At 46.3% G+C, this 21708-nt stretch overlaps 1 protein-coding gene across 3 annotated transcripts in view; it reads right to left on the bottom strand.

Annotated features, from left to right (window-relative positions):
• RIN3 (Ras and Rab interactor 3) overlaps positions 1–21708 on the bottom strand; it is a 186666-nt gene that overhangs the window by 108360 nt on the left and 56598 nt on the right. For all 3 annotated transcript variants that reach the window (XM_010384501.2, XM_030931174.1, XM_010384502.2), the window contains exon 3: positions 13526–13643. In XM_010384501.2, the coding sequence (XP_010382803.1) occupies positions 13526–13643 (118 nt within the window). The remainder of the gene's footprint in view (positions 1–13525; positions 13644–21708) is intronic.

Below are 21708 nucleotides of genomic sequence, written 5' to 3'. Positions count from 1 at the left end.
GTAACATGTCTGATGTCACAAGGTGACAGAGAATTAAAACCCAGAACTGCCAGCCTTTCTAAAGCCTATGCTCTCAAAAGAGGTTGCATTAACAAGAGAGCAAGATCACCATGATGCAATCAGTACTTCCTCGCCACTGAAATATCAAGAGGCTGTCTTCTTGACACCAGTCCCTCTTTTTAATAATAATCACTCCTTACTTTTTATGGACGGCATCTGTACAACATGATGAAACCCTGTCTCTACAGAAAATACAAAAATTAGCCAGGCACAGTGGCGTGTACCTGTAGTCCCAGCTTCAGGAGGCTAAGGTGGGAGGATCACTTGAGCCCAGGAGGTTGAGGTTGCAGTGAGCTGTGATCACACTACTGCACTCCAGAGCTTGACAGAGCGAGACCGTGAAAAAAAAAAAAGAAAAAACAACAACAAAAGACCTGCTGGACTAGCTCAGGTAGGATTGCACTGAACAAATCTCCCACTCTAAGGCATGTGCTCTTAGGTTAAGTAGTTGAAGTTGACACATCTGTCCCTGGGAAGGGAGCCCATCTCGTGGGCAAATGTGGTGAACCCTTGTGCTAATTGGCATTGGTGGTTATCACCAGTGGACTGTGGGGACCTTTTAAATTCAGGAAAGGAGAAATTCTAGATGAGTCCTCCTGGGCAGTGGAGATCCATGTGCATGGGTGTCAGCGTCACCCAGAATGCCTTTGAGTTTTGCTCTTAGGTTTGACCCTTTCACCAGTTGACCCATTATCCTAGAAAGAGATTTGACCTGGATTTAAATCAAAATGTAAATAAAGCACTTCGGGAGGCCAGTTTGAGACCAGCCTGGACAACAAAGAGAGATTCCATCTCTACAAAAAATGAAAAAATTACCCAGACACAGTGGCATACACCTGTCGTCCCAGCTACTTGGGAAGCTAAGGCAGGAGGATCGCTAGAGCCCAGGGAGTTGCAGCTGCAGCTGCAGTGAGCTATGATTGCATCACTGCCCTGTAGCCCGGGCAACAGAACAAGACTCTGTCTCATAAATAAATAAATAAATAAATAAGCCAGGGGAATAGGCAGGGAATGAAGCGGGGCTACTGGGAAACATGGGGCAAATGGCTCAGATCAAGAGTGCTGGGCAGCTCACTTCCTGTATGGGCATTTGTCACTGTCTCACAGTTCCTCTTCTGGAGATGGGGCCAACTGGCCTTCTTTTTAAAGCAGCCAGTAGAAAGATGCCATCACCTGAATCTGTCATTGTCACCATCTTCAAAGCCCATGAATGAAAAAGTAGCTAGTGTCCTCCTGGCCAGGTGGCTCGTTTCAGCCATAAACGGGCAGGCTGCAGCTCCACAGCTGTGCTAGCCTCCCTTCCATCCTGGGTCTCGGCCCTTCATCCCATACATCCCCTACCCCCATGCCTCTTCCACTGGTCTCCTCTCTCTCCACACACATCGGGCCTCTGAGGGTCCCCAGTGAGGCCAAGTGGTGACCAAGACATCTCTTATCACCTTTGTGCAGCAGAGAGGAGGACTGGGGATGCAGGAGTTGATTGTTTAAAACAGTGCTTGTTCAAAATGGTGGCTACCCCACCCTGTGGGTCACATGCTTACTGGAGGATTAGACTATCCATCCTACTTGGAGGCTGGCCTGGCCATGTGACCTGTTTCAGCCAATGAGATGTGAAGGGAAGTGACACCTGCCTTCTCTGAGTGGAACCTTTGGGAACCATCATGGAGTCTGCTTTCTCTTCCCACTTCAATGCCCCGGATGGGTGCTGCTCCTTCAGGTCTGCATTGCAATACACACAAATTGTTGCAAAGAGCCTCAGATGGCATGTCGCCTGAGCAAGAAATACAATTGTCCCTTGGTATCTGTGGGGGGTTGGTTTCAAGATACCCCACCAAATCAGAAACCAAAATCTGAGGATGCTCAAGTCCTTGATATGAAATGGCATAGTATCTGCCTATAATGTATGCATGTCCTCCTGTATACTTTAAATCAGGGATCCCCAACTCCTGGGCCAGGGAACTGGTAGGAACTGGGGCACACAGCAGGGGGTGAGCAGCGGGAGGGCGAGCTTCACCACCAGAGCTCTGCCTCCTGCCAGATCAGTGGCAGCATTAGATTCTCATAGCAGCAGGAACCCTATTGTGAACTGCGCATGGAAGGGATCTAGGTTGCAGGCTCCTTATGAGAATCTAATGCCTGATGATCTGAAATGGAACACTTTCACCCATAAACCGTCCCCATCCCATCCGTGGAAAAATATGGTGCATACACATCATGGAATACTATGCAGCCTTTAAAAGGAATGAGATCATGTTCTTTGCAGGGACATGGATGAAGCTGGTGCCAAAAAAGTTGGGGAGCTCTGCTTTAAATAATTTCTAGGTTACTTATAATACCTAATACAATGTAAATGCTATATACATAGTTGTTATACTATATTTTAATTTATATTATTTTTTATTATTGTGTTGTTATTTTTCGTTGTTTTTTTTTCTTTGAATATTTCTGATCCATGTTTGATTAAATCCATGGATGTGGAAACCACAGGTTGGAGGGCCAGCTGCACACTCATTACTTTGTGTGCACACCCAGGTGTGTGCAAGCAACTGAGGTTAGGGTTGTTTGTTATCACACAAGACTAGCCCAAGCTGACTGCTTCAGGGAGTTTCAAGGAGATACTTAACAAGAAACTAGAGGACAATCCAGGCACATGGAAACAGAAGTGGTCAGAGCGAGTGTTTCTTCTTCAAACACAGCAGGGTCACAGATCAAGCTGGCTACTCCTTTTGGGGCATCCCCACGTCTCCTTCCCTTGCTTCAGCTCTGTGTGGGGAACCCCAACAAAAGGCCCTAGTTCTAGGCCTGGGCCTTTCCTTTGACCACTTCCCCCTCAGATCACCCCCCACTGCAGTCACCGTGGCCAGTGTCTAAAGTCCTAAGCAGTGTAGACACACAAACCCCTCCCAGTGCCCTGTGATGGTGGCATCATCATTATCCCCATTTTACAGGCAAGGCAACTGAGGCCTGGAGAGGTAAAGTAACTTGCACAAGGTCACACAGGCAGGAGAAAACAGCTGGGATTCAAAAAGCTGTGTGGCTTCCATGGTCTGTCTCAATTGCTATGCCAAGGAGGAGGGCATCAAACAGGAAGAGAGAAAAGAGGCAGGAGCGGCATATTAACTCGGCAAAGAAACAAGTTACCTGCTGCTTTCTTAATGTTGTCTGGGTGCACCTTAGTGGCTGACCTCAGGGGACTGAGGTTTGGGGAGCAATGGAGTAATACAAGGAAACGGCAGGCCAGGTGGGGTGGCTCACACCTGTAATCCCAGCACTTTGGCAGGCTGAGGCAGGCGGATCACCTGAGGTTGGGAGTCTGAGACCAGCCTGGCCAACATGGTCAAACCTGGTTTCTACTAAAATTACAAATTAGCTGGATGTGATGGTGTATGCCTGTAGTCCCAGCTACTCAGTAGGCTGAGGCTGGAGAATTGCTTGAACTCGGGAAGCAGAAGTTGCAGTAAGCCAAGATCACACCACACCACTGCACTTCAGCCTGGGCGGTAGAGCAAGACTCCATCTCAGGGGGAAAAAAAAAAACAAAAGTAAAAAGGAAACAGCAAAATCACACATACACAAACTTATGGATGACACCTGTGTATTTATAGTGAATGCACATGAATGATGGTGGAAGTGTTAGGTTACATGAAAGATTTTTGGTTTTCATCATATTTTCAGCAAATTGAGCATTGCATTTGTAAAAGTTTAAAAATGGAGAGGTGGCATGCCCAAGATGGCCGAATAGGAACAGCTCCAGCCTCCAGCTCCCAGTGTGAGTGACACAGAAGATGGGTGATTTCTGCATTTTAAACTGAGGTACCGGGTTCATCTCACTGGGGAGTGCCGGACAATCGGTGCTGGTCAGCTGGTGCAGCCCGACCAGCGAGAGCTGAAGCAGGGCAAGGCATTGCCTAACCTAGGAAGCACAAGGGGGAAGGAAATCCCTTTTCCTAGCCAAGGGAAACTGAGACACACAACACCTGGAAAATCGGGTGCAGACCTACACTTCACACCTCACACAGTGGGGTACACCCCTGAGACGAAGCTTCCAGAGCAAGAATCAGACAGGAACACTTACTGTTCAGCAATATTCTATCTTCTGCAGCCTCCGCTGCTGATACCCAGGCAAACAGGGTCTGGAGTGGACCTCAAGCAAATTCCAACAGACCTGCAGCTGAGGGTCCTGACTGTTAGAAGGAAAACTAACAAACAGAAAGGACACCCACACCAAAACCCCATCAGTACGTCACCATCATCAAAGACCAAAGGCAGATAAAACCACAAAGACGGGGAAAAAGCAGTGCAGAAAAGCTGGAAATTCAAAAAATCAGAGCGCATGTCCCCCTCCAAAGGAATGCAGCTCATCACCAGCAACGGAACAAAGCTGGACGGAGAATGACCTTGACGAGGTGAGAGAAGAAGGCTTCAGTTGATCAAACTTCTTAAAGCTAAAGGAGGAACTATGTAATCAGTGCAAAGAAACTAAAAACCTTGGAAAAAGAATGGATGAATGGATAACTAGAATAATCAATGCAGAGAAGACCTTAAAAGAACTGATAGAGATGAAAACCATAACACGAGAACTACATGACAAATGCACAAGCTTCAGTAATCGACTTGATCAACTGGAAGAAAGAGTATCAGCGATTGAAGATCAAATGAATGAAATGAAGCGAGAGAGAAGTGTGGAGAAAAAAGAGAAAAAGAAATGAAGAAAGCCTCCAAGTAGTACGGGATTATGTGAAAAGACCAAATCTATGTCTGATTGGGGTGCCTGAAAGTGACGGGGAAAATGGAACCAAGTTGGAAAACACTTTGCAGGATATCATCCAGGAGAACTTCCCCAACCTAGTAGGGCAGGCCAACATTCAAATTCAGGAAATACCAGAGAATGCCACAATGATACTCCTCAAGAAGAGCAACTCCAAGACACATAATTGTCAGATTCACCAAAGCTGAAATGAAGGAAAAAATGTTAAGGGCAGCCAGAGAGAAAGGTCGGGTTACACATAAAGGGAAGCCCATCAGACTAACAGCAGATCATTCAGCAGAAACTCTCCAAGCCAGAAGAGAGTGGGGGCCAATATTCAACATTCTTAAAGAAAAGAATTTTCAACCCAGAATTTCATATCCAGCCAAACTAAGTTTCATAAGTGAAGGAGAAATAAAATTCTTTACAGACAAGCAAATGCTTAGAGATTTTGTCACCACCAGGCCTGCCCTACAAGAGATCCTGAAGGAAGCACTAAACATGGAAAGGAACAACAGGTACCAGCCATTGCAAAAACATGTCAAAATGTAAAGTCCATCGATGCTAGGAAGAAACTGCATCAACTAGCGAGCAAAATAACCAGCTAATATCATAATGACAGGATCAAGTTCACACATAACAATATTAACCTTAAATGTAAATGGTCTAAATGGTCCAATTAAAAGACACAGACTGGCAAACTGGATAAAGAGTCAAGACCCATCAGTTTGCTGTAATCAGGAGAACCATCTCACATGCAGAGACACACATAGGCTCAAAATAAACAGACGGAGGAAGATCTACCAAGAAAATGGAGAACAAAAAAAAGCAGGGGTTGCAATCCTAGTCTCTGATAAAACAGACTTTAAACCATCAAAGATCAAAAGAGACAAAGAAGGCCATTACATAATGGTAAAGGGATCAATTCATCAGGAAGAGATAACTATCCTAAATATATATGCACCCAATACAGGAGCACCCATATTCATAAAGCAAGTCCTTAGAGACCTACAAAGAGACTTAGACTCCCATACAATAATAATGGGAGACTTCAACACCCCACTGTCAACATTAGACAGATCAACGAGGCAGAAGGTTAACAAGGATATCCAGGAATTGAACTCATCTCTGCACCAAGCGGACCTAATAGACATCTATAGAACTCTCCACCCCAAATCAACAGAATATACATTCTTCTCAGCACCACATCGCACTTACTCCAAAGTTGGCCACATAGTTGGGAGTAAAGCACTCCTCAGCAAATGTAAAAGAACAGAAATTATAACAAACTGTCTCTCAGACCACGTGCAATTAAACTAGAACTCAGGACTAAGAAACTCAATCAAAACCACTCAACTACATGGAAACTGAACAACCTGCCCCTGAATGACTACTGGTTACATAACAAAATGAAAGCAGAAATAAAGATGTTCTTTGAAACCAATGAGAGCAAAGATCAACATACCAGAATCTCTGGGACACATTTAAAGCAGTGTGTAGAGGGAAATTTATAGCACTAAATGCCCACAAGAGAAAGCAGGAAAGATCTAAAATTGACACCCTAACATCACAATGAAAAGAACTAGAGAAGCAAGAGCAAACACATTCAAAAGCTAGCAGAAGGCAAGAAATAACTAAGATCAGAGCAGAACTGAAGGAGATAGAGACACAGAAAACCCTCCAAAAAATCAATGAATCCAGGAGCCGATTTTTTGAAAAGATCAACAAAATTGATAGACCGCCTAGCAAGACTAATAAAGAAGAAAAGAGAGAAGAATCAAATAGATGCAATAAAAAATGATAAAGGGGATATCACCACTGACCCCATAGAAATACAAACTACCATCAGAGAATACTATAAACACCCCTATGCAAATAAACTAGAAAACCTAGAAGAAATGGATAATTTCCTGGACACTTACACTCTCCCAAGACTAAACCAGGAAGAAGTTGAATCCCTGAATAGACCAATAACAGGCTCTGAAATTGAGGCAATAATTAATAGCCTACCAACCAAAAAAAGTCCAGGACCAGACAGATTCACAGCCGAATTCTATCAGAGGTAAAAGGAGGAGTTGGTACCATTCCTTCTGAAACTATTCCAATCAATAGAAAAAGAGGGAATCCTCCCTAACTCATTTTACGAGGCCAACATCATCCTGATACCAAAGCCTGACAGAGATACAACAAAAAAAGAGAATTTTAGACCAATATCCCTGAGGAACATCGATGCAAAAATCCTCAGTAAAATACTGGCAAACCAAATCCAGCAGCACATCAAAAAGCTTATCCACCAGGATCAAGTGGGCTTCATCCCTGGGATGCAAGGCTGGTTCAACATACGCAGATCAATAAACGTAATCCAGCATATAAACAGAACCAAAGACAAAAACCACATGATTATCTCAATAGATGAAGAAAAGGCCTTCTACAAAATTCAACAGCCCTTCATGCTAAAACCTCTCAATAAACTAGGTCTTGATGGGACGTATCTCAAAATAATAAGAGCTATTTATGACAAACCCACAGCCAATATCATACTGAATGGACAAAAACTGGAAGCATTCCCTTTGAAAACTGGCACAAGACAGGGATGCCCTCTCTCACCACTCCTATTCAACGTAGTGTTGGAAGTTTTGGCCAGGGCAATCAGGCAGGAGAAAGAAATCAAGGGTATTCAGTTAGGAAAAGGACTCAAATTGTCCCTGTTTGCAGATGACATGATTGTCTATTTAGAAAACCCCATTGTCTCAGCCCAAAATCTCCTTAAGCTGATAAGCAACTTCAGTGAAGTCTCAGGACACAAAATCAGTGTGCAAAAATCACAAGCATTCTTATACACCAGTAACAGACAAACAGAGAGCCAAATCATGGCTAAAACACCAAAAGCAACGGCAACAAAAGCCAAAATTGACAAATGGGATCTAATTAAACTAAAGAGCTTCTACACAGCAAAAGAAACTACCATCAGAGTGAACAGGCAACCTACAGAATGGGAGAAAATTTTTGCAATCTACTCATCTGACAAAGGGCTAATATCCAGAACCTACAAAGAACTCAAACAAATTTACAAGAAAAAACAACCCCATCAAAAAGTGGGCAAAGGATATGAACAGACACTTCTCAAAAGAAGACATTCATACAGCCAACAGACACATGAAAAAATGCTCATGATCACTCACCATCAGAGAAATGCAAATCAAAACCACAATGAGATACCATCTCACACCAGTTAGAATGGCAATCATTAAAAAATCAGGAAACAACAGGTGCTGGAGAGGATGTGGAGAAATAGGAACACTTTTACATTGTTGGTGGGACTGTAAACTAGTTCAACCATTGTGGAAAACAGTGTGGTGATTCCTCAAGGATCTAGAACTAGAAATACCATTCGACCCAGCCATCCCATTACTGGGGACATACCCAAAGGATTATAAGTCATGCTGCTATAAAGACACATGCACACGTATGTTTATTGTGGCACTATTCACAATAGCAAAGACTTGGAATCAACCCAAATGTCCATCAGTGACAGTCTGGATTAAGAAAATGTGGCACATACACACCATGGAATACTATGCAGCCATAAAAAAGGATGAATTCGTGTCCCTTGTAGGGACATGGATGCAGCTGGAAACCATCATTCTCAGCAAATTATCACAAGAACAGAAAACCAAATACCACATGTTCTCACTCATAGGTGGGAATTGAACAATGAGATCACTTGGACACAGGAAGGGGAGCATCACACACAAGGTCCTATTGTGGGGAGGGGGTAGGGGGGAGGGATAGCATTAGGAGATATACCTAATGTAAATGACGAGTTAATGGGTGCAGCACACCAACATGGCACATGTATACATATGTAACAAACCTGCACGTTGTGTACACGTACCCTAGAACTTAAAGTATAATAAAAATAATAATAAAATAAAATAAAAATGGAAAGTGAGATTCGGCCACATGGCCCTGGGAGGAAGAAAGAACCCATAGAAGTAAGCTGGCCGCCTGTCTCTGAGTGACCTGATTTGTCCCTTAGGCTTGAAAAAATTATTTGCTTGACCAAACTTTAGTCAGGCTCCTGAACCTTCTCCTAGGCCCATCTGTGCCTCCTAAAATCCAGTTTTAGCAAGAATCCTGCTTCGCTGGTTTAGAAAAACCCCTCCCCCTTGATATCTGATCACTGTTGATATCTGATCAGTTTCCTCGTCCTCCACCATCCCCTGGGTGCTCACCCTGCCTGCCTTCAGCAAGAATCCTGTTGGGTCAGTTTCACCAGAATCCTCCCTACCCCTTATGTTTCCCCTTAGTGATTTTCCATCCACTGCCCCCACCCTGCTTCCTGGCTATAACCCCCACCTGACCATGCTCTATTTGGAGTTGAGCCCAGTTCTATACCGAGGTCTCTTTGTCCTTATTGCAATAGTTTTGATCAAATCCTGTTTTTACTGCTTTAACTACCATCCAGTTTTGGTTTTTCATTGGTGACTAATGGGAAATAAGACATGAAACCAGATACAAGTCCTGGTTGCCAGGGGTGTCATTGGGTTGGAGAGACAGTGGAGTGGTGACCCTGGAGGCTGGACAGGGAGGTCGGGAAGCAGTACGGCGCAAAGGACATCAGCAGAACTTTCAGTCTGCTGATCCAGCCTGATGTGCCTTTCCTCCAGGAAGCCTTCCTGGCCACCCTGCCCGTGAAGAACACTCCCTCCTCAGGCTCCTAGAGCACAGGCTGATCAGCTCAGCTCATCGTAACCTCCAACCTCAGCTACTTTCCCAATGTTCCTGTGGAAATTCAAGAGCACAGCCGGCTCTTGGGTTTCTAAAAGTTGTAGGTAATTTGCAGGCGGCAGCCGAGTCCCTGAAAGTCTGGCTGCTCTTAGTAAGAGACAGGTCAGAACCCTCCTTGTATCTGTTATCTACTAATAGATAGGGGAGGGTCCTCTCTATCTCCCAGGAGACCATAAGCACACCCAGGGGCTGTGTGGCCTCAGGGGCACCTGCTAAGAAGGCCTGGCCCTGGCCAAATGAGAAGGGACTCAGGTTCTTTGAGAGCAGTGGATGCCCCAAAGAGCCCTACCTCTTTTGTTGTCATCAGAGGGTACTGTATACTTGGTCTGGGAAAACCATAGCACTCTCCTCCTTTGAGAACCTCACATTTTCTTCCGCGCTGGACTTCACAGGATGGAGGGGTCAATCAAGTTTGCTATATAAATGATTTGCCCCAACCCCACACTCACTATCCTTACTACCCATGGATCAGGCTTCTAGCAGTTCAAAACCCAGGTGCTGTTCTTTTTCCTGGGCACATGGCTGGACCCAGTTTCCCTTGCAGTTAGCTGTGATCATGTGACCAAGTTCTAGCCAATGGAATGCGGCACAGGTGACACACCCACTCCTAGGCCTTGGCAGGAAGACCCCAACACAAGCCTTCTCCATGCTCTTTCCCCCTTCCAGCCTACTGGCTTGGAGTCAGTCCTAGGAAACTGGAGGCTGCATGCTGAAGGTGACAGAGCATCTTCTTCCATTGGGGTCCCTGTTCCTTCCCCACTGGCCAGGAACCTTGCCTGCGAGTGGGAAACCAGCTTCTGGGTTTAAGCCATTATGCTGGTTCTTGCAGTAGCTAGCTAATTATCCACGCTCACATGTTCCCCATAGCACACCTCTCCATCTGCCAGTCATCCTGGATGGTTACTCTTCATTCCCTCCCTCCACCTGAAGTGAGCTCCAAGAGGCAGTGAACAGTGCCTGGCACAGAGTGGGCACTCCATAACTCTGCTGAACACATGAATGTGTGGGTTGTGTTTTGTTTTTTTTGTTGTTGTTGTTGAGATGGAGTCTCGCTCTGTCGCCAGGCTGGAGTGCAGGAATGCGATCTCAGCTCACTGCAACCTCCGTCTCCCAGGTTCAAGTAATTGTCCTGCCTCAGCCTCCCAAGTAGCTGGAACTATAGGCGCGTGCCACCACACCCAGCTAATTTCTGTATTTTTAGTAGAGATGGTGTTTCACCATGTTGGCTAAGATGGTCTTGATCTCTTGACCTCGTGATCCGCCCGCCTCTGCCTTCCAAAGTGCTGGGATTACAGGCGTGAGCCACCGCACCCAGCGAGTTTTGTTTTATCCATTCTGTGGGGCTCTGGGTCTCTGCGGAAAGACCTCCTTATAGCAGGAAAGGTAACCTGCTTCTGCGTTCCCTTCCTAGTCCACTTCTAGGGCTCGAAGATTAACCTTGAATTGAACTAATATACTTACCTTCAGGACCCTGCCTGAGGCTTCTTCCTTTTTGACACCCTCCTGAATCCTTCCCGCAGTGACCTGTGTCCTCTGTGCCCCCAGCCAGAGGTCCCTTTGCAGTAATGCCTGCTATACTGCACAGCAAGTGATGTCTGTCCCCCATGCCAGTGTGTCCCCACCCTCCAACCAGATTTGGAGGCCCCTGAGGCCAGGAACTCTGTTTGCTTCATCTTTGCATCTTCCCAGTGTCAGGCACACATGTTTCTTGAGAAACAAACGCTTGAGAATATTTAATGAGTCTTCTTAACTGTTGTCACTCTGCTGCTAGCCGAGGGTAAAAGGCTTCCCTCAACACCCTGGATCCATTTACAAGAGATGTAAACCAGTGCTTGGAATATTCTAGATTCTTGTAACAGGCTGTTTGGATCTGAATGCCTGGCATGTATACGCATAGCCGTTGAAACTGCTTCTGCAAAAATTATGACGAGGAAATGATGATAATGAAAGAGATCTAACCTAACCAATTCCATCTTGCCATTAACCTCCAAACTACCCTTGTTCATTCCTGGGCATAGGCCGAACTAACTCTGGGAGGAATTTAGTTTAGAATTAACTTTGAAACAGATGGTAACAGCCTCTCCCTGAAACAAACCTCCTCCTTGCCTGGAGACCAGACCACCTTTGAAAAACTAACAAATTAGCCACAAGATTAGAAATTATGGCTCAGGGCCAGACACGGTGGCTCAAGCCTGTAATCCCAGCACTTAGGGAGGCCAAGGTGGGCAGATCACCTGAGGTGGGGAGTTCGAGACCAGCCTGACCAATGTGGAGAAACTCCATCTCTACTAAAAATACAAAAATTAGCTGGGTGTGGTGGCACATGCCTGTAATCCCAGCTACTTGGGAGGCTGAGGCAGGAGAATCGCTTGAACCCGGGAGGTTGAGGTTGTGGTGAGCCAAGATCACGCCATTGTACTCCAGCCTAGGCAACAAGAGCGAAACTCTGTCTCAAAAAAAAAAAAAAAAAAAAAAAAGAAAAAAAAGAAAAAAGAAAAAAAGAAATTATAGCTCAGGAGTCATGTAGCCAGAGGCCACAAGATCACTAATGTCCCCAATTGCTCCTGTAGATAACGTTACTATCATAAAACCTAAGACTGGTGTTTGAAGTCTGCATTCTTTCTTACGGATCCGCTGGTGCCTGCCACCCAGACCAGTAAACTGGCTCATTTGGTCTTGTGGTCCTCACCCAGGAACTGACTCAGTGCAAGAAGACAGATTCAGCTCCCTGTGAGTCCGTCCCTGACCCAACCAATCAGCTTTCCCCCTCCATGCCCCTCCTACCCGCCAAACTGTCTTTAAAAAACCCTAGCCTCCAAATTTTCAGGGAGGCTGATTTGAGTAATAATAAAACTCCGTCTCCTGTTTAGTTGGCTTTATGTACATCAAAACTCTTTCTCTGTTGCAATTTCCATCTTGATAAATTGGGTCTATCTGGGCAGAGGGGAAGAAGCACCCATTGAGTGGCTGCACCATGCGAGGAGGGGAAAGCCGGCACAGATGGGTGCCCAGCAGTCCACAAGGGCCCCAAACCCAGTGACACCATATTATCAGAACAAACCCGCCCCAGGGAGGGGGCCCCAAACATTTTCCCACTGAGGCCCATGCCTACTTCCAGCAGCACTACACACACACAGGATTTCTGTCTTTTTTTTTTTTTTTTTAAATCTCCTTCTGTCACCCAGGATGGAATGCAGTGGCATAATTATAGCTCACTGCAGCCTCACCCTCCCTGGCTCAAGCCATCCTTTCACCTCAGCCTCCCAAGTAGCTGGGGCCACAGGTGCATGCCATCACACCTGGCTTATTTATTTTTATCTTTTGTAGAGATGAGGTCTTTCTATGTTGCCCAGGCTAGTCTCCAGATCCCGGGCTCAAGGAATCCTCCGGCCTCTGCCTTCCGAAGTGTTGGGATTATAGGTGTGAGCCATCCAGTCTGGTCCAGATTTTTGTCTTTCAAAGTGTTTGTCGGTTTGACCCTCACAAAAGCTCTGTGACTATTATGTGCATTTGACAGAAGAGAAAACTGAGGCTCAGAAAGATTAAGTGACTTGTCTGCAATCATGGATTGAGTGTGTGCTGAGCTGACACTAGGACCCAAGGGTGCAGACATTTCTTCTTCTTTTCTTCCCTTTCTCCAGTGTCCCTGCATTGAGCTAACAAGAGGAAACTTCACTGTGGCCACAAGAATGTAAAGCCAACCAGCTGCGACGAGGGTGAGCAGAAATTCACACTGACTTTGGATGATGAACTGAGTTCAGAACAAGTCGGCTAAGTAACTTCAGTGACTGAAAGCTTTTCCTCCTTCTAATTTTAAACACCATCAGTGCATATGGGAGAGTCTGTGGCTAGAAGGTGCAGCCTCTCTGCTGCTGCTGCTGCCGCTGCCGTGTGGTCAAGGTGAAAACAGAGAAGACGGGTACTTACTCGACTTTTCTTCCTTAATGGTGTATTCGAGCACCTCGGCCAAGCTCTTGTTCAGGGAAGGAAAGTGGACACAGAGCACCAGGTGCTTCGAGCTGCTGTCCCGGCGGACCAGGAACATCTGAAACCAAAGAAGGGGAGGGAGCTCTGTGAATCAAAGATTTGGGTGAAGGTGAGGAGGACAACCATGAGATGGAAGTCATCTGGAAGGTTCCTGAAATGAGGAGGCAGGCTAGGGAGGTCAAGGATACCTCAGGGACACTGGGGGTTCTGCCCCAAGAGTCTTGTGTCACCTGGCCCATGTCCACAGTAGGATCCTGCATGCTCAGTTTCTCATTTGCCCACTGAAGGGTTCAATGAAATTAATGTTTCTGTAAGGGTATTGGAGGCACAGAGTCCATGGTGGGGGGAGGTCTTAAGATTCCTATGCCCTCACCCTGAGATGCTGGTTCTGTAAGGGGGAATTGGCTGGCTCTTATGTGAGTGGTCCTGAGTCTACACTCAGAAAAGCTCTAATGTACGGGAGTCAGGTTGAATTTCAACTCTCACCCCAGCACGTATGCTCTGGGGGAGGCTGCTGGAAACAATCACAGATATTGGTCAATTCACACCTTTTTTTCCTCTGAAAAAATAAAAATAGCTAATACTTAATATAGAGCTCTCGCTGTGACAAGACCTGTCAGGACACTCCACATATAGTAACTTGCTCCATCCTCTCCATCACCCCATGAGTTTTATTATTATCCCCATTTTACAGATGAAGGAACTGAGGTACTCTCTGATTATAACAGGATGCCCCCTCCTCAAGCTGGTGTGATGACTGGCTGAGTTAATACCTGTTAGGACTTGGCCCACAGGACGTGCTCTGGAAGGTGATCCTGGCCAAGGTCTCACAGCTGTAAGGGAAGAACTGGATTTGGCCTCCAGACACTGGTGTCAACGCTTGGGACCTCCATGCCACGAGGCTTCTGCATGCAGACCCCAAGTCCTGAGCAGGAAGACTTGCTTCTGCTGTGGGTTCACTCTCTTCTGGTAAAACCATGACTCTAGGCCCTGAGGACGCAGCTGTACTCTAGAAACCAAACACTAGCTGAGGTCTCACCCAGAGCCAGCATGTTCACGGACACTTGCTTCTCCTTCTCATGCTCTGAGCAACGGTTCTGCTTCAGTGAGGGTCCCAAGGGCAAACATGGGGAGCGGGATTCTGCTGCCTTTCACAGACTCTGCTGTTTTAAAATGTCCTTTGAATCTTGGCAGGTCCCAGCAAGCTCATCCCTCCTTTCCAGGTGACACCTTCTGGAATCTCCCCAACCTCCTGTGGCACAGCTTCCCCAGGAAGGGGGAGGGGGCATCCCTGGATAGGGGAAGGACTTGGTCTGTGTCTTCCCCTCCTGGCTCTGGTCTTGACCCCACCCCTGGAGCTTAAGCCTCTCCCACTCCAGCCCCAAGCTTCTGGGTTAGAGTTTGGAAAACTAGGTGTCTGGCCAAGGTTGCTGAAAAAAGGCTGCGGAGCAGGGACACTGGGATATCTGAGTGTCCGTTTGAACCAGAGTGACCCCCATCTTGAATAGGGGCGGGGTAAAATAAGGCTGAGACCTGCTGGGCTGCATTCCCAGGAGGTTAGGGCATTCTAAGTCACTGGATGAGACAGGAGGTGGGCACAAGATACAGGTCACAAAGACCCTGCTGATAAAACAGGATGTGGTAAAGAAGCCAGTCCAAACCCACCAAAACCAAGATGGCGACCAAAGTGACCTCTGGTCATTCTCACTGCTCATTATGTGCTAATTATAATGCATCAGCATGCTAAAAGACACTTCCGCCAGCGCCATGACGGTTTATAGATGTCATGGCAACGTCAGGAAGTTACCCTATATCTAAAAAGGGGAGGGACTCTTAGTTCCTGGAATTGCCTGCCCCTTTCCTGGAACACTCATGAATAATGTACCCTTTGTTTAGCAAATAATCAAGAAGCAACCATAAGCATATCCAGTCAAGCGTGGGTATGAGACAGTGCACCAGGACAGAGCAGCCATTCTTTTGCTTCTTCACTTCTCTAATAAACTTGCTTTCACTTTATTCTGTGGGCTCACCCCAAATTCTTTCTTGTGTCAGATCCAAGAACCTTCTCTTGGGGTCTGGATCGGGAACTCTTTCTGGTAATACGAGGATACAGCCCCTAGCACAGGAGGCTCCTGAGGAGTCCTCTGTCCTGACCCTGCTCTGGTGATATCCCAAATTCTGCTGCTATTGTATTGATTACTAATATTACTATATTGCTGTATCATCATAATCATTGTTAGTCTAGAGTTGTTATATACAATTGTTAAAAAAAAATACTAGAACCTTATTACTATTAATGATGAATGGCCTCCCTAGTCTGGCCTAAATCCAAATACTAGTGCATTAATTAGATTCTATGATCTCACTTAATTCTCCCATTAAACCTATGGGGGAGACACTATAGTTATCCCCATTTTATAGATGAGGAAACTGAGGCAGAGAGAGGCAAGTAATGCTCATGATCACAGGGTTGTAAGTGGTGGAGCTGAGACGTGAAACTCAGGACCTTCGCCTCTAGATCCTGAGTGCTCAATTTCGCCTCCACTTGGCTTACAGAGGGTGGCCCTGCGGCTTAAGATCCTGGTCTCCGTGAGAGTGTATGGCCCTTCCAGAGCAGCAGCACGATGAATCACTAGTTACCAAACTGAGTTTGGAAATGAGTTTTTCGCAGCCCCTCTCCTCCAGCAGAGCAAGATGAAGAGATAATTAGAACCAGGAGCAACAGGGAGCCATGGAAGGGGTACTCTTGGTGATACAGGAGCTAAAAAGAAATTATTTAGGCAGATAGTGAGGGTAACAGAGTCCTCTGCTGAGCTTCCCTTTTAACAAAAAGCAGCCCCCAAATCATTTCTTCTTTAACAAAGAACAGTCTGAAAAACTCAAGCTGCAAACATAGACAAGCAACCTGGAAGCTTGCACGGGTGAATGCCGGCAGCTGTGCCAATCGAAAAGGGTTATCTGGAAGCCAGGTATGTTCAACATGGAGGCTCCATCTTCCCTTTTCTTTGTCACCACGTGTACAGTGGAAAAGTAGACAACATGGCCCCGGCCAGGTAGAGAATCCATCTACATAAGAAAAGATTAGGGTGGGGCAGCCAGCTTCTTCTCGTGCAATGCAAATGACACACCTGTCCAGCCAATCTCTGGTACTCTATGTAAATCAGATACTTCCTCCTCAAGCTCACCTATAAAACCTCCTGCACTGCACCACGGACTGGAAGACCTGTTCGGGACACCCTCTCTCTGCAGGAAGGAGCTTTTCTCTTTCTTTCATCTTTTAAACCTCTGCTCTTAACCTCATTCCTTATGTGTCCGTGATCTTTATTTCCTTGGTGTGAGGCAACGAACCTCGGGTATTACCCCAGACAAACGACGCTGCTTCATGGCAGGGGTGGGGGTGGTGCCTGCCTGGAAGGTGTTCCTGCTGGACGTTAGCTTACCTCTGGATGCCTCTGCCAGGCCTGGCTCTCCGCTCAGAGGCTTAGAGACAAGCCTCAGCTGCTGCCAAATCCTCACCCTACTTGAAGCTGCAGCATCTCTGAACTAGTGCGTTCACCTAAAGTTGAACTGACCCCAGGATGTGGAGTCTTTCAAAGAAATGAAGTTGCTTTGCCTCTATGGAGGTTCAAGGTGGAGCTGCCTCCTTGGTCACCAGGCCCACGGGAACCAGCAGTGTCTGAGGGAATGTGAGTGTGTGAGGGAACGTGAGTGTGTGTGGGGGTGAGCGTGGTATATAGTAAGACAGAAACACATAGCCAGTCTTTGTACCCAATCCTGGCACAGAGCTTTAAAAACACTTGGAGTTTCCTGAGAGATGAGAGTGTTTTTTATTATTCATAATGAGCCCCTTTTGACCTAACCTGAGTTTCTGCCATTAAACAGGGACTCCTGGTGGGACCTTAGATTCAAGGGAAGGGCTGGCCACAGAAAGACTAAGCACTTGCTTAGAGGGTTGGAACCTTCCGCCCCACGTGTGGCCTCCAGAAGGGGACTGGAGACTGAGTTCAATCACATGGCCAATGATTGAATCAATCATGCCTCTGAAATAAAATATCTGGACTTTCTGGCTGGTGAACACACTGATGTGCTGGGAGGAAGATGCACCCAGCTTCTAGGAATGTCAGCTACTTGGGTGTGTCACCAACCTTGGGAATTTTTGGAGCTGTCCTCACCCCTTATTTTGTTTTGACATTCTTCTACATCTAATAACCTGATTTGTCTCCAGCTGATCCTCAGTGAGAGATGCCATCCCCTCAATATTCAAAAGTCACCCTTCTGGCCAGGCACAGTGGCTCATGCCTGTAATCCCAGCCCTTTGGGAGGCTGAGGCAGGTGGATCACTTGAGGTCAGGAGTTCGAGACCAGCCTGGCCAACAAGGTGAAACCCCGTTTCTACTAAAAATACAAAAATTAGTCAGGTATAGTGGTGCATGCCTGTAATCCCAACTATTCAGGAAGCTGAGGCAGGAGAATAGCTTCAATCTGGGAGGCAGAGGTGGCACTGAGCCAAGATTGCACCACTGTACTCCAGCCTGGGCAACAGAGCAAGACTCCATCTCAAAAAAAAAAAAAAAAAAAGAGTTACCCTTCTACAGGAGACCACTAGACTTCCCATCAGTGGGACACGACAGAGGCAAAGTTCTGCCCATTTCCCTTGGACCTGGCTGGATACTACTTTCACCAACCCACAGAGCCACCCTGCCTGGACAGCTAGCAGAGGCCAAGACCCACAGAACAACCACCATCGCCCCTTTCTATAACCGCAGGAAGCAGTTACAAAAGACTGACCATCCATTTTCCCCAAGGAATTGGGGTCTTAGACTCTTGAGGGGGAAGTGTTACAGTAGGTAGTCAGGCATGAGCAGGGCAGGAGAGTCCCCTCCCCAACCAGGAATGTCAGGTGACCATCAAATGATGGGCAGGCGGTTGTTAGCTGTCTCGCTAAAATAATAATTGGTTGCAGCTTGCACACCAGGGAAATACAGTCTCCCAAGAGATAGAAAAAGCCTGAAAACTGGTGATCAGCATCTTCTCAATAGCATCTCACAAATTGTGCCCGTGGGCTCAAGCATGAGCACTAAGAGGCAAAATGGCGGAGCATAACTGGTATAGGACCTTCTAGAAACACTGGACCGGTACAGGAAGAGCGCCTCAACTGAGCATGTGCACAACTCCGGTAACCACACTGTGCATGTGGCCCATCCCAAGTGCTGGCGGACCACTGCACATGTGGACAGCCCACCCTGAGGGAAGAAGCCCGCTCCGAGACTCAGGGGAGAAGGGACGCAAGACCCCGGAAGCATGCCAACACAGAAAACCCTAAGTCAAAGGTCAAACCGTGCACAAGATCTCTCAAGCCGCCTGCCTGGCCCTCTTCCAAGTGTCCTTTCCTTCCTTTTGTTCCTGCTCTAAAGCTTTAGTAAAGCTTTAGACTTGCCTCCATCTCTCACTCTGCCTTACGCCCACTTTGTCAAATTCTTTCTTCTGAGGAGGCAAGAACTGAGGATGCTGCAGACGTGTCTGGACTCCCCCTGCGAATAGGAGGAGAGGTGATGGGGACCCTGTGGCTGCCCCGCCCAGACCTCACCCCATGTGCCTTTTCCATTTGGTGGTTCCTGTGCTGTATCCTTTATACAAAACTGTAATTGGAAGTATAACACTTTGTGAGTCTTTGAGTTGTCCTATCGGATTATCAAACCTGAATGGGGATCATGGGAACTCCTGAATTTGAAGCCAAATTGGACAGAAGTGTAGGTAGCCTGGGAAGCCCACTTGTGGCAGGTGTTGGAAGGAGGAGCCGCCCCTGGAGTCTGCACTAACTCTGGGTAGTGTCCAAATTGTTGGACACCCAGCTGGTGTCAGACAATTGTGAGTGAGTGTATGTGTGTGAGTGTAGGTGAGTGCTGTGAAATTAAATTCAAACTTAAAATAATTGGGACTTTGCTGACAAGTTGATGGGTGCAGCACACCAACATGGCACAAATATACATATGTAACAAACCTGCACGTTATGCACATGTACCCTAGAACTTAAAGTATAATAAAAAAAAAAAAAAGAAAAGAAAAAAAAAGGTAACAGAGAAAACAACAACAACAAAAAAAAAAAAAACAAAAAAAATAATAATAATTGGGACTTAAAGCTGTTGGAAATTCCAATTCTTTAGAGCCTTGAGAGGAATGTGACTTTGTAGCCTGAGTCACGCTGCATGCAACTGCAACTTCTGCAGCTGATTTCCTGTAAATATTGAAGACCAAACAGCAGCGGAGATAAGACCCCTCAGAACACTCCCCTTCTTATGGAGTATTAAAATAAAAACCTTAGACCAATTAAATTTCACAGAATTTAATTGAGCAAAGAACGATTCACAAATCAGGCAACTCCTGAACCAGAATAGGTTCAGAGAGACTCCAGCATAGCAGCCATGTAGTGGAAGATTTATGGACAGTAAAAGGAAAGTAATGGACAAAAACTGGAAGTGAGGTACAGAAACAGTTGGATTGGTTACAGCTCGGCATTTGCCTTATTTGAACACTGTTTGACCAGTTGGCCACCTTTGACTGGCCAAGACTCAGTGATTGTCACAAGAGTAATTTACATCTGTTTACACCTGCAGTTAGGTTACAGTTCACTATGTCCAGAAAAACCTTCAAGCAGAACTTAAAATATGTAAGGAGGCAGCATTAGGCTAAACTTAATTTAACAGGAGTAATAAAGTAATCTTCCTAGGATGTAGCAATCTGTAACCAATGAAATCACTGGGGCATGCAGTGGTCTTCTATGGAAAATGTCATTCTGCTAAAACTTATCTGTCTCTATCTGTATAAAACCTTAACTTCACCTTCAATGCTGGCCTTGTTCATTTGGAGTCAGTGTCTCCTGGGTGGCTACCCTCGAGTTTTGTGCTAGAATAAACTCCATAATTAATCACATTTTCTGAATGTCACTTTTTTTTTTTTTTTTGAGACAGAGTCTCACTTTGTCACTGAGACTGGAGCACAATGGCATGATCTCAGCTCACTGCAACCTCTGCCACCAGAGTTCAAGTGATTCTCCTGCCTTAGCTTTCCAACTAGCTGGGATTATAGGTGCGCACTACCATGCCTGGCTAATTTTTGTATTTTTGTGGAGATGGGGCTTCATCATGTTGGCCAGGCTGGTCTCCAACTCCTGATTTCAAGTGATCCGCCCACCTTGGCCTCCCAAAGTGCTGGGATTACAGGCATGAGCCACTGTGCCTGGCCTGAATGTCATTAGTTAAGGTGGACAGTGTGTGTGAGTGTGTGTGTGTGTGTGTGTGTGTATCTACTATGAGGGAACTCTGGGGTGCCCTCAGGGCCTCCCTGCTGAGTAGGACATGGAAAGAAAGGCAGAGCAGGAGCCAGTGGTGCCCCTGGGAAGGCAAACTTTGACCCCTGACCCTGAGTCAGGGTGGGAGCTGAGGCTGGAGCCCTCCTAAATTGCAACCAAACTGTAGATTTCTGTCTGTACTGGGAAAGTGCTCTTTGTGGTGCACGTGTAGGGGACACACACCCAGGTCACTGGTTAGAAGCACAGACACACGGCAGGGCTGCCCCACCTTTAGGTATCAGGGATGGCACAGGAAGGAAGGGCAGTGGTTTTCAAACTGCAGGTCATGACCCATTAGTGCGAATGCCATCCAAAATTTCTTTTTCCAGAATGAAACAGAAGAAAATAAAATAGAAGACCCTTGCCTATAATAAGGGTAGACTTCTTGTTGCAGGGTACAGGTCTACACGGGCCAGGATCACAGTACAACATATATATTTTTACTCTACTGATCGTTACTTTCTCTCCTAACTATTTTGACACACTTAGTCCCCACTCATCTCTCCCTAGGGTGACTGGCATGACAAATCCTGGGTGCTGGCTCCAACGAGGCTGTCCTTCGATGCTGCTCTGCATTGAATCGGCTCTTTCACACCCAGCCCATAGCTATTTCTAGGTTTTCTCACTTTGTTCAGACATGGACCCTGTTCTCCATCCTCACATTCCAAGAGAGAAAGAAAAAAAAAAAAAGGCAGGAGCTCTCAGAGGGAGCTCCTCCAGCTGGGAACAGGCCCACAAACTGTATTTCTTTCTGGGCTCTCAGACAGCCCTGAGC

Source organism: Rhinopithecus roxellana, chromosome 5 (genome assembly GCF_007565055.1).
Source record: "Rhinopithecus roxellana isolate Shanxi Qingling chromosome 5, ASM756505v1, whole genome shotgun sequence".
Taxonomy (NCBI): domain Eukaryota; kingdom Metazoa; phylum Chordata; class Mammalia; order Primates; family Cercopithecidae; genus Rhinopithecus; species Rhinopithecus roxellana.
The sequence above is the reverse complement of the archived record's forward strand: the minus strand, read 5'-3'. Positions and strand labels throughout refer to the sequence as shown.